Source organism: Athene noctua, chromosome 1 (assembly GCF_965140245.1).
Source record: "Athene noctua chromosome 1, bAthNoc1.hap1.1, whole genome shotgun sequence".
In the NCBI taxonomy this organism is placed as follows: Eukaryota; Metazoa; Chordata; class Aves; order Strigiformes; family Strigidae; genus Athene; species Athene noctua.
Genome location: NC_134037.1, coordinates 116,574,486 through 116,589,830, shown reverse-complemented (window position 1 = coordinate 116,589,830; position 15,345 = coordinate 116,574,486). Strand labels below are relative to the sequence as shown.

Sequence of the window (15,345 nt, the reverse complement as noted above, 5' to 3'; positions counted from 1 at the left end):
CAGAGGGACCTGGACAGGCTGGAGAGGTGGGATCATGAGAACCTCATGAACAAGGCCAAGTGCAAGGTCCTGCACATGGGTCGAGGCAATTCCAAGCACAAGTACAGGCTGGGCAAGGAGTGGATTGAGAGCAGCCCTGCGGGGAAGGACTTGGGGGCACTAGTAGATGAAAAACTGACTGTGAGCCAGCAATGCGCACTCACAGCCCAGAAAGCCAAGCGTGTCCTGGGCTGCATCAAGAGAATTGTGGCCAGCAGGTCGAGGGGGGTGATTCTCTTCCTCTGCTCTGCTCTTGTGAGACCCCACCTGCAGTGCTGAGTCCAGCTCTGGGGCCCACAGCATGAGAAGGACACGGACCTGCTCAAGCAGGTCCAAAGCAGGCCACAAAGATCATCAGGGGGCTGAAGCACCTCCCTTCTGAGGACAGGCTGAGGCAGTTGGGGTTGTTCAGCCCAGAGAAGAGAAGGATCCGGGGACACCTTAAAGCAGCCTTCCAGTACTTAAAGGGGCTACAGGAAAGCTGGGGAGGGACTCTGTATCAGGGAGTGTAGGGATAGGACAAGGGGTAACGGTTTTAAACTGAAAGAGGGTAGATATAGATGACATAAGGAAGAAATTCTTTCCTGTGAGGGTGGTGAGACACTGAACCAGGTTGCCCAGAGCAGCTGTGGCTGCCCCCTCCCTGGCAGTGTTCAAGGCCAGGTTGGACGGGGCTTTGAGCAGCCTGGTCTAATGGAAGGTGTCCCTGCCCGTAGCAGGGGGTTTGGAATTAGATGAGCTTTAAGGTCCAACCCAGCCCATTCTATGATTCTATGAAACACCCGATCCAAACAACAGGAGGCTAAATGCCTGGCAGCTGGTCACATCTGTGCTTCCTGTGGAGTAAACTAAGAGAATGCCTGCTAGATGTATTTAAGCTTATTCAATGTAATTTATTACAATTAGTGTGTGTGGCCAAGTTTGTTGTTTAGGAACACTTTTTGGTATGAAGTTACTGTCAAAGCAAAAAAAAAAAAAGTTTTTTGTTTTGCCGCTTGTTCCTAGTAATTATGTAGATAAGTTTAATCAGGTGCAAAAAGGCTGACCTTGCAGTGTGAGGTATAAAAGTACAAACAGGTTGAGGCAAACCCTCTGTTTGAGATTAGACAGATTGCACCTACAGAACATATATAGTATACAGCCATGTGCAGAATGAAGGCACAACAAAACAGACTGTTGAAACTGTGACTAATGAAAGTAGCATAAATTTCAGAAAGTGTTCATCTTTTGACTCTAAAGTTCCCTTCTTGCTCGTAACCTCATAAAATCACTCTTCCTTTCTTAAGAGAATCTAGGTCCTAGATGAGGCTGGGGAAAAAAAAAAAAAATCAAAGTAGCAACTGTTACCAGGAAACTCAGTTCCTACATTTCCTGACTTTGTCTGGTATTGGTTGCAAAGGTAATGCTAGTCAGTGTTAACATTTTTTCACTGTACAGCCCAATTCTGAGAGATTCGGAGTACTTACAGAGCTTGATGAAAGCTGAAACAGGAGCGGCACTAAGAATTACTGAAACTGTAGCCTTCATTAGAGGATTCGCTGCTAGCGTGCACTGAACATAACCCATCCCAATTATGTGTGGAAAAACTGTTTTGTAGTTGTTGAGGACCTCTTTCCTCTGGGCACAAATGCTGCCTCCTTACAGGTCAGTTAGACATTTTTTAGGAAGCCATGAGGGTCGCTGTCAAGAGAGGACTGATCAATGCACATGCTCCAGAGCTGGTGGTGGGACTGCAGCATGGGATTTGAGCTCTGCACTTTGCGGCTGCACGGGGAGTGGGGCACTGCACTTCCCCCCAGCTATCACTCTGGGCTCTCTGGATACTTCTCCATCTCTTACCCTCGGGCCAAGCTTTTCTACAGAACCAGGGAGACCACAAGTACATTCTTCCACAAGCAGAAAATTACGTGACTCCTGGAGCTAGGATCTTAGCTACAAGACTATGATTTTCAGCAGGTTCCCTTTACAGGTGGCAGTAGACACGTGGGCCTTCAAAAACTTACCACAATGAGTGCAACAACAGACAGTGTATAGTAGATTGAATCTCTCAAGAGACTCCACGATGACAGTGCAACGACCTGGGAAAACAGTCAAAGAGAGGATGTCAGCCAGGCTCACACCAGCATGATTGTCACACCAACAGTGTGTGCCAAAGAAGCCCGTCATTCTGTGTAAACTGTCCCCAGGCATGCTAGGACACAAAAAAGAGACCCAAGCCAGGAAACGCACTGGCTTTCTGCAGCTGCTTGAGCAACAGCCACCAGGGAAATGGGGGGATGGCCAAATCTGAAGAGTAAAAGGCATAAGGTCACAGGCAGCAGATGATTTCCATGCAAAGTCACAGACACGCTGAATCACACCAGTGTTGTCAAAGCCATGAAAAGGGGAATCAAGACCCAGGTATTTATGTATGACAGAGAAGTTTTCCTTGAGCTCAGCCGGCTATCTGATATCCTTTTCCCCCCCGAAATCTCTCCTGTACACACACCCCAGAGCCTGCGGCAGCAGCAACAGTCCTCAACTGCTGTCTAGAAATGTGGGAACTCCCCATCCTTGTTCTACCACCGTGTGCATAAGTCCACTGTGAGTCCAGCTGCTGGTATCTCATACACTACAGGAATTCTAGATTGCTGGATGACGGGCTTGTCCTTACCAAAAATGTCAACTTGACTATGCTGACTCATTCAGGTGAGGATAACGTGGGCAACAGAAATCACACTGCAGAAACAAGAGGCTGACAGCACAGAGCAGCCAGATCCCCAGTATGCTGCTAGGCTGAGCCTCGGCACAGCCACGGCTTCACCCACCACACTGATGGGTATCACTACAGCTCCATGTACATTTGCACAGGTTTTGGGACAAATGCTCAAGCTAAAGAGTTAAGAACAAAAAACCCGGGAATTTATACGCAACAGAGGACAAAATGGGATCGCTGTGCAGTTAATTTCATTTGACACCTTCCAAAGCCATGGAAATGAGGAGAAATCACCACTGCAGGTGGATCGAGCCTGCAATTCAGATCTTAGAAGAAAAAAATATCAGTGAATAAGTTAGTTTCTAACTTCATTAATAGTATTCAAAAGGACAGATTAAGAGCAGTCATGTGGTGGTAACATCTTCAGTATGATTGTATTTTTTGCAGCCCTAGGAAGTCCCCTCAATACAAGCTTCTCCTCAAATCTTTATTTTGCATTTCTGGCGTGCATTTCAAATGCTGTGGGTCACATACTTCCCAGGTGTAAATCACAAGAAGACAAATGGGAGATTGCTAATTTACACTGATTTAGATCTGGCCCTGAATGTATAAATTAATTTTCTGGCTACATACTCCAGTTATGCTTGTGCATGAATTCAGCCAAACAAACAGTAACTTCATTTTCATTTCTATGGTATCTAAAGAAAGGTCCTATTTCAGAGTGCTGGCAAAAATAGTTTCCCAGATTTCTCTGCATATTAACTCTTACAAATTGGAATTTTCCAGTACTGCTAGCAAAACAAATGCTGTGAAAAGATACTGACCATTATACTTTAAAATCTCTGCAGCCTCTTAATGCTCTGGCTTTTTAAAGTGGATGTAATTATGCCCACTGTAAAGTCTCTTTATTGACATGTAAGAAACTCCTACCTAAAATAAAATAGCAGGCCTTTAAAGTCCTTGAGACAGATTAGATTTATACTAGCTGACAATACATTTCAATGCATGTAGGGATAGATGAATGGAGATGCTTTATGATGGAAATTTCCAAATGTAGAAACCTGGACTTGGGTTCATAATTCTATTCAGAGATCTTTAATTAAATCTTGGATAGTGGCCCCTTCATTTTGATTGAGCAATTTTTGTAAGAGTTTATTAAATAATTTGACATTATTCCACTCAGCTTTTACGATGCTGCTTAAGGTCCTATGCACTTTTCTCAGCATGGATCCTGGTGGGGATTTTATAGCTCAAAACTTAAGCTCTGCATATTAAAAGTTACAATATTTCTGAAACAAATTACAAACCCCATATGAACAGGCATGCAGGCAACTGTCGCTATTCTATCTAGTAAACTCTCTCCTGGGTGTAAGGGGTGTCACCATGCAGCACAGCATACCTGTGAAAGCAAGATGTCCCAGTTACTATGAGTCAAGCCACTAACTCTCCTGCTCTTTGATACTCTACAATAATCTTGAAGGTAGCCTGCAATATATTTCTGCTCAATTTCCTCAGACACCTGAATGAGCATGTTAAGATCCAGATGCTTAAATCCAGCTATCTGGCAGGGACCTAGTGCACAGAACTCATAGACCAAGATACTGGGGGAATTGCAAGGACTCTTGCATTGATTTCAGATTGGATTGAAGGGAACATGCTCACGCCTGGGACTTGTACAGGCTGCTCACATTTCACAGACATCCTAGTAAGTCTTCCCGATGCAGTAACTACGGGGAAATTAAATCGTGGCTCTCCTTAGGGCGCAAGTCATTTAACTGAAGTCTTTGAACCATTTGATCACTGGAAAGAACAATCTGATACAGGAAAGCTGTGCACCTAAGGTAACGTGCACCAAGGGTAAAAAGAGCTAATTAGCACTGAGGGAAATGGCAGTACTTTCAGCCTGCTGACAAGAATCATGTCTAGTTATAACTGTCAAGACCCTGAATGCCTAAGTTGTGCCATACAGTCTTACAGCAACCAAGGATTACACATAAATCTTAATACACTGGAAACCACTTAAATTACAGTTTAGCAGACTAAGGCAGAAGGGAAATCAGGGAAGCAATCAGATTGAGTAAAAACATGATCAAATTTGAGTTTTAAATCAGCAATACTGTAATGTAGCAGAGAGCTGGTCCTTGGGAGCCAAGCATAAGGAGGCAGCTGTAAAACCACTGATTGTCAGGTTACACATTCAAACCTCAGACAAGTGCCCATTAGCCCTCCCTTGAGTACTACACTGGGGACTGAATCTGGCACCCTCAGAGCTGAAAGGAAGAGCTCTTTAGTCCAGGCTTAAATGAGAGCAACCCCTGACAAGTCCAACACAGATGAGGACCCACAGCACATGCTCACCTGAAAGCTGCAGCATTGTTCCTATAGGTAAAACAACCCATATTAGATATTTGGTTTCTCACTGGTAAATTTTCACCCTGCAAACTCTTACGTATAACGTTTACTATTCAGAATGCTTATTTCTGTTTTTGAAGGGCTGGAGAGCAGAGAACTCAAGATTTTATCAATTCCAGCTTGATTTCTGTAGTTCTTAACTCCTGAAGCAGTGGCCCCATGCAGCACACACAATCTTCACCATCTAGCACACACATGGAGATGAGCCACCAGGGAGAAAATCACTAAAAATCAGACACTGGCACCTGCTGCTCATGGCACCTAAGTTAGCTCGGTGCACCCAGGACCTCAGTGGCAATATACTCCATGTCTCATCTTAGGGCTTCACCATTTATCCTCTAAAAAAAAAGACTCATCTCTCTTCTGGTTTTCCAAATTATTCCTCTCCCCTTAGCAGTGCAGAAGCTCTTCCATCCAGAAGAGACCTGGTGACAGAGGCCATCCAGCTGGCTGTTTTAAAGCCTGCTACTTATCTGCTCCCCCCTTTACAGTGATGGGCCCAAGATGAAGCGTGTGATGCAGAACACGGCTGCTGCTACCTTAGTAAAGATGTGTGTGCTCCTACTGCTGCCAATGAAGGCACAAAGCAGTCCAGAGAGGCACGTGCTGCTGGATATTTTCTCTGTTTAACTTTCTGGGGGAAGCATCTTGAACATTATCTAAGTACATCCATGTTCTTCAGGAATCTTTTTCATGCTGAATTGTTCCAGGGCTTTTCTTCCTCTCATAGCCTGTTCTTTGCTTGACATTCTTGGGATAAATGATCAGCCACAAACACTGCCTGGAAATGCTAGGCTTTGGAAGCAATCTTCCTAATCTTGTTTCTCTGTTACCCTCTGGCATAGAAGGTCTAGATTTTCAGGTACTAAGAGCTAATAACTTAATTTGTTTATGTGGAAAGGCAGGAATGCTTGGGCAAGGGTCAAAAGATTAAGACAATCCCCACAGCGATTAGCCTTTAAGAGTCTGCGGAGATCAACTGAGACACACCAATGGCGAATCCACCACTCAGTGCCTCACAGCTGGAAGCATCTCCTTCCTGGCTGACATACCCATGGTGTTACTGACTTCTCATGCGTAGTTTGGTTCATTGATGTTAGATCTTGATAGAGAGACTGACATTCAGCAAAATGTGGTTTGGGGCAAAAACATTTCTCATGAGTTTTAAAGGGAAGTGGTAGAACGTCTCTAATTCATTAGATGTAGTTTAATACATATCTCCTGCAGCACTGCACCACAAGCAAATGTTCCTTAGTGACCGACCACGGTTGCTGTTGGCTAGGCCTTCTGTGCAGCTCTGGGGTCCATGGGTACTTGCAAATTAATCACTGGTCTGGAATTTTGTTCCACATAATTTGAATGAGCCTGTACTGAGAGTCACAAAGCTCTTTTCCAGAGAAGCAGCTTTTTCTTTTAACGGTCAGCTACAGCCTGAAAGATGACTGTAAACTGAAGACAGCTTTACCTGGAAATGCTGCAAGACAGGTTGAGATAACAGGCAGTGAACACAAGCCCCTTTTCCCTACTGCTGTCTTCTTCCTCTCCTCAGAGATGGGAAGCCAAGGGAATATATACCACTGCCAGGCTCTGTGAGGCTGAGGACCAGAGGAGCAGGCAGGCAACTGGATGGTTTCACAGCTTCTTCAAGTTTTTATTCAAGATGTTTAAATTCTCATTAAGGGCTTGTCAAAAGGCATCCAGATGCAGAGAATGTGAGTCAGTCTTCATGCTGCCCCTCTTTGATTTGGACTCCACAGAAGTTATTAGGGAAGCTCTTACACCACCCTAACAGAGGCTGGGATCTGGTTTTTTGGATGCTCATTTGTGCTGACTGACAAAACTCTTGCTCACTGTGACACCTTGCAGGCACCCTGAAACATCACAAACAGCTGGCAGCATGCTTTGTCAGCCTCTTCAACTGGCTGCAGCAAGACACGCAGTGGAAATCTCCTTGCATGCTACTCCTGGTTTGCAGGAGCTACTCTCAGAGCTGAGGTGGTTTTCCTGACACTACTGTTCAACAAATCCTTGACACGCCTCCAAATCAGCCATGTGATAATATAACAGGATCTCATGTCAAAGTAAGATAAATGACTACCTGTTGGCCCATGTTACAGTACGTGGTGAACTCAAGTGGAGATCAGGGACAGATTTTCAGGGAAATCTGACTGGCAGTAGTTTGTAGTTAATACATATGTGTTTGGAATCGCACAAAAATAAAAACGGCTCTACCTCAGGTACCAGCTCTCATCCTGAAGAGGATGGGAAGATGAAATCCAGCAGCACTTTACTTCCTCATGGTGTGCAGAATTCCGTTCCCAGAAAAGCCTTTGTTTTTACCTCATGGCAACCAAACCCAAGCACTGCTGCGACCCACTGAAAACAGACAGGTCATAGCACAGCCTATCAGGCGAAGAGACCTTAGAAGGGAGAAGCTTCACGGTGTAAAACTATTTTGCTATTCACCCATCCAGATACAACGCATGTATGGTTCCAGAATGCGGGAGTGATTCTGCTTAGTACTGTGTGGATCCCAGTCTCTCCTCTGTCCAAACACGACCCCAGTAACAACCAAATCAGCATTCGTTTAAAGAGAGTCTGTTGGGCTCACATAGCCTGCCATCACTTCAGTGGGTTGAGTTTCAGGAAGAGAATTACCTAGAGTCCACTGTGAAATCTTCACTTGTTGATGGGTTTCACTGTCATTAACTGCATTGGTAATAACAGTGATATTAGTTGAAGCTTAATTTTACTTGCTCTGCATGAATATAAATGGCAGATGTCTTAGCAATAAACATCATTACTGGATCTTAATGACCTTATGCAAATCCAACCAATCATCCTTAAGTCACAGCTGCTCAGCCAAGCCAAGCAGAAAATTAAAATATCTTCCATGAAATGACCGAGACACTTTCTCCACCAGGTATTTGGGAGAGAGGGAAATTACTTGATTGGACACACCAAAACCTGCCTACAAGGACAGATCCTTGTATGCCAGATATTTATGTTACAGACAGAACTATACTTCATTTGTGGAATTAAAGTTATGAGCAGCTTGTCATCTGTGTCAGTGCTAGGTAGAAATAAGAAGAAAATATACTTCATCATGCTCAGGTAAAATTTCATAGATTCCACTACCTTTTACTCAGTTAAATACAGTCAAAGGCTCATTCAAATCTGAAAAGTCATGGCAGTTAAGGAGATATATATGTGAACGAGACAGAAATAAAAGGATTCATTCCTACATTTCCCACAAACAGTGGAACTTAAAAATCACGGTACTTTTCTGGAATACAAACCAACCTCTGAGGCAGTTCCCCTGAAGCCCTTACATTGTTACAAAGACCAGTGCCAACTAGCCTAGGCTGCTGTCCACCTCAGAGATGGTGTCTCTCTCAGACAGAGCTCTCCTGCAACAGAACTTTGGCATCCTCCTGGGCACATACGTCTCACGGGGTGAACACCGACAGCACCCAACCTCCCTCACCAAATAAGCCACCAAGCTTCCTCCAGTGCAAGCAGAGGACACGATATGCCATGGCTCACTCCTAGTCCCACTCCTTAGGCCCTGTGTGCATCTGTGCAGATGTAAGTGCAGCTGATGAGTCACGCCCATGTGTCGGGCAATGACAGGCAAGTCTCTGAGCCCTCAGAAACAAATCCAGTCCTAGAGGAGGTGATTGACCTCAGGGTCAGCTCTCGCTTCCAGGGACAACTTGTGAGCAGGCTGCAAGCCAGATGAATCACTGGGCTGGTGGCCACAGCAGACTGCTCTGGACAGTCCACACCTTGAGGGACCCTCTCCCGTCCCATGACCAATATACCCAGCTGAAACACCCCTCATAAGACAGCAGCTCAAACCAGAGAAGTTAAAAAGACCCCTCAGCTTTTGTGCTGCTCTGGCATCTGTCAATCTGTACGGAAAAGCAAGAAAAGCCAAATTCTTTCTGCTTGTCTTGACAGCAGCCTGGGAAACCCCGACTTCTCAGAAGCCAAATATCCCTGACTGCCTTTGGTGGATCTGTCAAGAGCCTCACTCTCTGGGACAGCCCTGACAGGGACTGATCTCTCAGGGCTTCTCGATTTCCCTTGACAAGGCACAGGCTCTGCCTTTTAACTTATTTTAAGAACTGCTTGCTCAGCTCAGGTAATTACAAGGATCCTGCCACCTGTCCGTTCATCCTCACTGGTCATGGTATCAACGAGGGATCATATATTAATGTGAGAGAGTGACACTGCCTTATTTGTATTCATCTCTATATTAAATTAGGCTCTAGATTCATCTCTGATTTTCAGCAAGAGCAAGAAGCTACTGCAGAGCCTCTGCATGTTTCCTGAGACATGTCCACATATGTTATACTAAAGAAGGCAGCTAGCCTGGAGGGTGAAGTGTTCACCTGGGACTGAAGCAATGCAGTCATTGTTCTCCTCCCAGCCCTATGGCCTAAGCTCAGGTGACTTAATTAAGCACTCTCCCTTCCTTGTACAGGAGATAAAAGAATTTTTTTTGCCCAACAGCAGCACTGGAGAATAAATTAATGTGGGACTGCACGGGGCTGAAATCCTCCACAAATGTTACAGATACACACTTACTGAGCTGTTGCACTGAGTTTATTTCTCACACATACTCATCTTGTTCACATACAACTGTTTGGATAGTTTTTCTCTCTGTTTAACTCTTTTTTGCCCTAGTGTTAATCATCTTGCCAGCATCCACTTATTTTGTTTGCCACTGCAAACTATTCATTAGCCTGCCCCCAGTACCTGGAGGCTTCATTTTTACCAGCATCATTCCTGCAGCAAAACATGGGGTTGTGCCTGAGCTAAGAGACACGGGCTAGAAATCCTACATCCATGACTTAGTACAGGGTAGAGGGTGGTAAGTTCCTGGTGGCACTTTGACCCACTCTGTCATTCAGACACAGAATCAGCCAAACAGTCCCAGCAGGATCTCCGAGGCTGCCCACTGGTCCTTAAACACTGGAGGTTCCCAGTTCTCACCAGTGGGACATTTTTCCTGGCATCTCAATTGCATCTTCCTGGCTATAGCCTTCATCCATGTCTGAAGCCTGCCATGTGACTTCTGGCCTCCTCCTTCCACACTGTTGGCCTTCTGGAGATACTCTTCCAATGCATTTCACATCTTCTCTGAGGTCAACTCATCTCAACCAAATGTCCCTCACCCGCTTAGTAAAATGTCCCATGAACCAGGGTCATAATCCTGCCTGTCACTGAAGAAGACAAATCCTGCCAGAAGGGACTAAAGTGTTCTGCTGGCTCCACAGGCAGCCCCTTGAGGATGCAGGCAGGGCGAAGACAGGTACTCCCTGTTGCAAAACAGCCCGCAGCACCTGGCATTGTTCAGCCACCAGGAAAAACAGCAAAGGAGTGCTAAAGGAGATGTCTGTTATTCAGAGGCTGCAGACTTTTTGCTGTTTGAAAGGTCATGGCCAAAGAGAAGGTGGGAAATAGCAACTGCGTGTTTAATATTCTGCACATGCTTTCTCTCTCACGCACTGTTAAATGTATCAGTCCTATAGCAATAGTAATGAAGGTGTAAGGCAGGAAGGAATTTCTTAAGGTAATTACTATAATCTTCCAGCAGTGTTTACAAAGAGAGGAACTGCCTGACCATCAGGACCTGCAAGTTAATTTTCACAAAACTTCTCTTGTTTTAGGCACTGTTACATCCTACCTGCAATAAGCAAATCAGTCAATCAGAAACTAATAACCATTAACTGCAAATCAACTCCAGCAGAGATCACAGGATATGCTTTCCCCCTTGCTGCTTCCCCAGTGATCCTCTGCCAGACTCAGACATGAACCTGTGAGTCAGTTGTGCTTATTCCCAGTTTATGGTCCCTGGAGAGAACAGAAACATCAGTGAGAGCAAGATCCAAACACTTCTGGATGTTTCATGAGAAGCTGGGGTCAGGGAGCTGCAGAGACATGAGAAACCACAGCAAAGGGGAAGCTTTCCATGCTGGTTGGAACAGCCTCCCGCTCCAGCTGAGACAGCCCCATCGCGTAGGTGAAGGACAGGTGACGCTGGCTGCCAAACTGCCAGGCAAATGCATGAGGGACCATCTCATGACAGCACAGCAGGAGTCCCTGATCCCATGTCCCCTCCTAGCATGCTGAACCATTCTGCAACAGCTGACATTTTAGACAGATTTCTGCATGGAAAGCCACCGTCGCCTGTGCAGCCTTCCGGGAAAGCCAGCAGTCAACAGCCGAAGGTTCCTGTGCTGGGACATCAGCACAGTAGGATGTCCTGGACTGAATGCTAGGGAGCAGACAGAGATACTCCCTTCCATACTCCACAGTGATGTCTCCCTGCTGTTGACATGCTGGGGTCAGAGCTGTCCCAACATCCCAAGACACTACGAGTATCCATCTCAGTCCCTGGACTGTAATCTTTACAGAGTACCTCCTGGCAAAGACACCAGAGTCCCACAGTGTAGCATTGGGGCTTGCTTGGGGCTTTGACTGATACTAAACAACCCTCCCAACTGAACTTCAGTGAAACATAAAATATGAGCACAGGTCAGGCCAAAAAAATTCCAGGCCTTAAAATACACGTCTCTCTAAGCCAGTAATTGCTGAGAAGCTCTGATCTAATGGACTCACTGGGAGGAAAGCTTCCTTCCAATTACCAGCCCCCTAATTTTACCACTGGTTAGCCATTCTCTGCAGAGTTCAACTGTCACTCTGGCTCCCAGTTCATACACTGCAGACCAACTCAATTTATTCTCATTATTTCCCCAAGAATATTTGCTTTTTTAAACAGCTCTTGATATTTTCGTTACTGCAGCAGCAATCCGTCTCTGTGACATTCTCAGAATGGAAACAGTGGACTGTCTCCAAACCTCAGGACAAAGCCAAAAATATTTCTCCACTGAATTAGTAGTCATAATCATCCATGAGTTATTCAGATCAGCGTGTCTTTTTAGCTCACATTCCCACAGAGCCAAGACAGCAGGACCCTGAAGACCTGCATTTGCAGATGTCTCCCGGACCACAGGCGATTCTGTGCAGGATTTGCAGCAGAGTTCAAGAACAGTGGTAGAAATGGTACAGGATGGCACAGGGTAAATGTTTCCCAGTCTGCTCAGACTGCCCAGCCCTTGTCAGACATAAAACCAGATTTTGTGATTTCTCTTGCTTTTACACTACAAATGATTTAAGAAAAAAAATCCTACCAATGGTAGATCCACAGTATTGATTTGTGTGTGTGAATTTTGACAGAGAAAACTTGACCTCAAATGGTGATGATGTTTAGTGGCAATTAGGAACTAGACTTGTTTTGATGCTGATAGGAATCTATTTTCAGCTCTTCAGATTGCCTCCCCTATCTGTATCCTACTATTGACTGTAGCTGAGAAGAAGGTTTTGAAATGCTAGTATTAAAAAATCACAGCAACTTCTATGATGGCCAGACCAATCCTGGATCATTCACCATCCAGACAACAATCTCAGCAACCTGATCTGCCCATTACACCAGTCCCAATTACATATTCCTGGAGCAAAAGAGTCTTCTACGAGTACTGTCATGTTGTCCCTGGGCCCGAGAGGAGTTTGCTATAAAGACCTCACCAATGTCAAACCCTTCCTGTGCCCACACAGCCAGCCCATGAATCACTCATTATGTGTTAAGCAGCTGGCTTGCTGTGTCCACACTGCTGCTCCGTCGTGGTTTCCTTGTGCTTTCCCATCTGCCGCTTGGTCTCTCCTGTTGTCTCCAATCATACACTCTGATCACCAGCTTTCAGCTTCAAGAGCTATGTTCTGGCTCTGTATTTGCATAAAGTGTAAATGTATTGTGGAGTTTTAATCCATGACTGAGACTGCTAGGTGCTATCACAACAGCACCATGTGAGGAAAAAAAAATCATCAGTAGGTCCAATCACACTGACCTCACTGTGTGGTTACTGGTTCGACTTAGATGCAGATGCCAGGGCCCTGACCCCATGAAGTCTAGGCCTGCATGCCTCACTGGACAGAAATGAAGGAAGCAGCCCTGCTTCAAGCTAAGCATTTATTAGACACTTTGCTAAACTGATGCCTAGTGCAGGAATACTGATTTCATGCATGCTGCTGGCCTAGTTCTGGGAAATAAAGTTACTTTGGGAATCATAAAATGCTTGTAAAACTTGTCAGCCCACTCCAAAAGGAGACCAAAAGGGTTATGGTGTAATAGGTAGCTCTAACAGAGCTTATTCACCACATACTAGTTCATGCTATGTAGCAGCATCATGGAGACAAGAGATGACACTCACAGAGAACAGGACTAAGTCACCTTCAGTGTTTTCTGGTTAACAGACTGCATGGTTAACACAAACCACGTTTTCTTGCACAATGGCTACAAACTTGCTATAAATCCACAAGTCTCCGATTTCCAAGACAACAACACTTGTGTTAAAGGAGGACCTGGAAAAGAATCTAATTTGCTTTATCACTCAAGAGTCTGTTGTCTGCCAGTGCCAAACATCCCAGCAGGAAAATCCTAGGGAAAAGAAGCACTCTGCTGCTTTTACAGTGGGCGAATATCCTCCTCGATTGCTCTGATAAAACACAAAGTAGGATGCAAGAGGCAAAAGATCCTATTCAGCTGCCTGCCCAGACAGCAGCATGGAAGGGAGCCAAGGCAGCAGGTAACTTCTGCTGCTGGCCTGGCAGCTGGGAGCATCCTCTGTTTTGGGGATGTGCAAAGACTTTACATGGGCATACAGAAAGGCTGCAGGCTCTGAATTTTGAGGACACTTGGGCAGCATCTCTATATAAACTTATGTGTCTCTGTCCTCAAATTTGATCAACATCTTTCTGCCCTCTCCGCAGTCCAAACTGCTTACTGATTGCCTGATTTTGCATAGGACAGCAGGAACGACACTGCCAGCATTCCCCCTCTGCTCTTCCAATACTTGGAGTTTCACATACACACAGCCATACCAGAAGCTCTGCGTTCTCATCACGACCACAGTCTTGACTTCTGGGACAAATCGCCTGGAGGTGTTTAAGAGCAGAGTCGACATAGCACTTGGGGATATGGTGTAGTTGGGAACTGTCAATGTTAGGTTGATGGTTGGACTGGATGATCTTCAAGGTCTTTTCTAACCTAGACAATTGTGTGATTCTGTGAAATTCTGTCTTCAGTGGAAGTCTCAGTGCTGGATCCTTGTCTGGCTTATTACTCTGTCCCCTTCTTGCTTTCAAGTCTAAAACATGCTTCTATCAGCGAAAGAGCAGGCCCATAGTCACTATAAGACACTGTCAGCACAAAAAACCATTGTGCCCCAGACTACAAGACCAGTGAACAGTCCCAACAGTTGGCATTAAGTTCTCCTTAACCTACTTCTCGACAGTTTTACATGTTTTCCACTGATGGTCACAGACCAATGAAGGAAAAAACCATTCCAACTCTTCCCTCCCAAAACTCCTCCACAATCCAGGAGAAGGAAGAGAAAAAAAGCTCATGAATGCAATCATAAAGCTGAAGGTCAGTAATGACTCCAGTCTGAATTACTTGTTGTCAGTGAAATTAAAGCTTAAAAGATTAAGATGCATGCAAGCTAACTGTATGACAGAAGTAGGTTAAAAATAGATTACAAAAGTCCCAGTCTCTTCAGTAAACAATGTTCTACCTGGTTATTAAACCTCTGTTCAGTTTTCTTGTCTTAGCTCTTCACCATTTCTTGTCTCATCTCTTCACCTGTATCTTACGTATATTTTCACACTGAAATAAAACTGAGCATATGTCAGCTAATAATTCTGAGAGGCATCCTCAGCTTACACAAGGGTTTGCCGTGACTTGGACAGAGGAGAGACTTCTGAATTTAGTTTATTTCCTCAGGTCAAAGAATACCACTGGAACAGAAGGAGGCAGGTCAGACAGTCAAGGTAGACCTTTTTAACTTCAGTATACTGAGGAATGACACCTGGGCACCAATACACCCCTGTACAGAAGAAATAACTGGATGAGCCTCTAAAAATACAAGAATGCCTCTGGCACAACCCAGTATTCACGGTCCCCTGCTCCACCCATAGCAGCCTGTCTTTTTCCAGTGAAAGGTGAAATAGAGAAACTAGAAATCAATTGAAAAACACAGCAGTTAAATGGTAATTAACAAATGAAGCTATGCAGAATAAAAATTACTGTTTAATCCTGGAGTGGCTTGCAACTCATGGTTATACTGCTTTCA

At 44.9% G+C, this 15,345-nt stretch overlaps 1 protein-coding gene across 3 annotated transcripts in view; it reads right to left on the bottom strand.

Moving 5' to 3' along the window:
• Positions 1 to 15,345, bottom strand: part of LOC141956371 (sodium/potassium/calcium exchanger 3-like) — a 285,876-nt gene that overhangs the window by 139,049 nt on the left and 131,482 nt on the right. For all 3 annotated transcript variants that reach the window (XM_074896962.1, XM_074897054.1, XM_074897505.1), the window contains exon 7: positions 2,043 to 2,117. In XM_074896962.1, the coding sequence (XP_074753063.1) occupies positions 2,043 to 2,117 (75 nt within the window). The remainder of the gene's footprint in view (positions 1 to 2,042; positions 2,118 to 15,345) is intronic.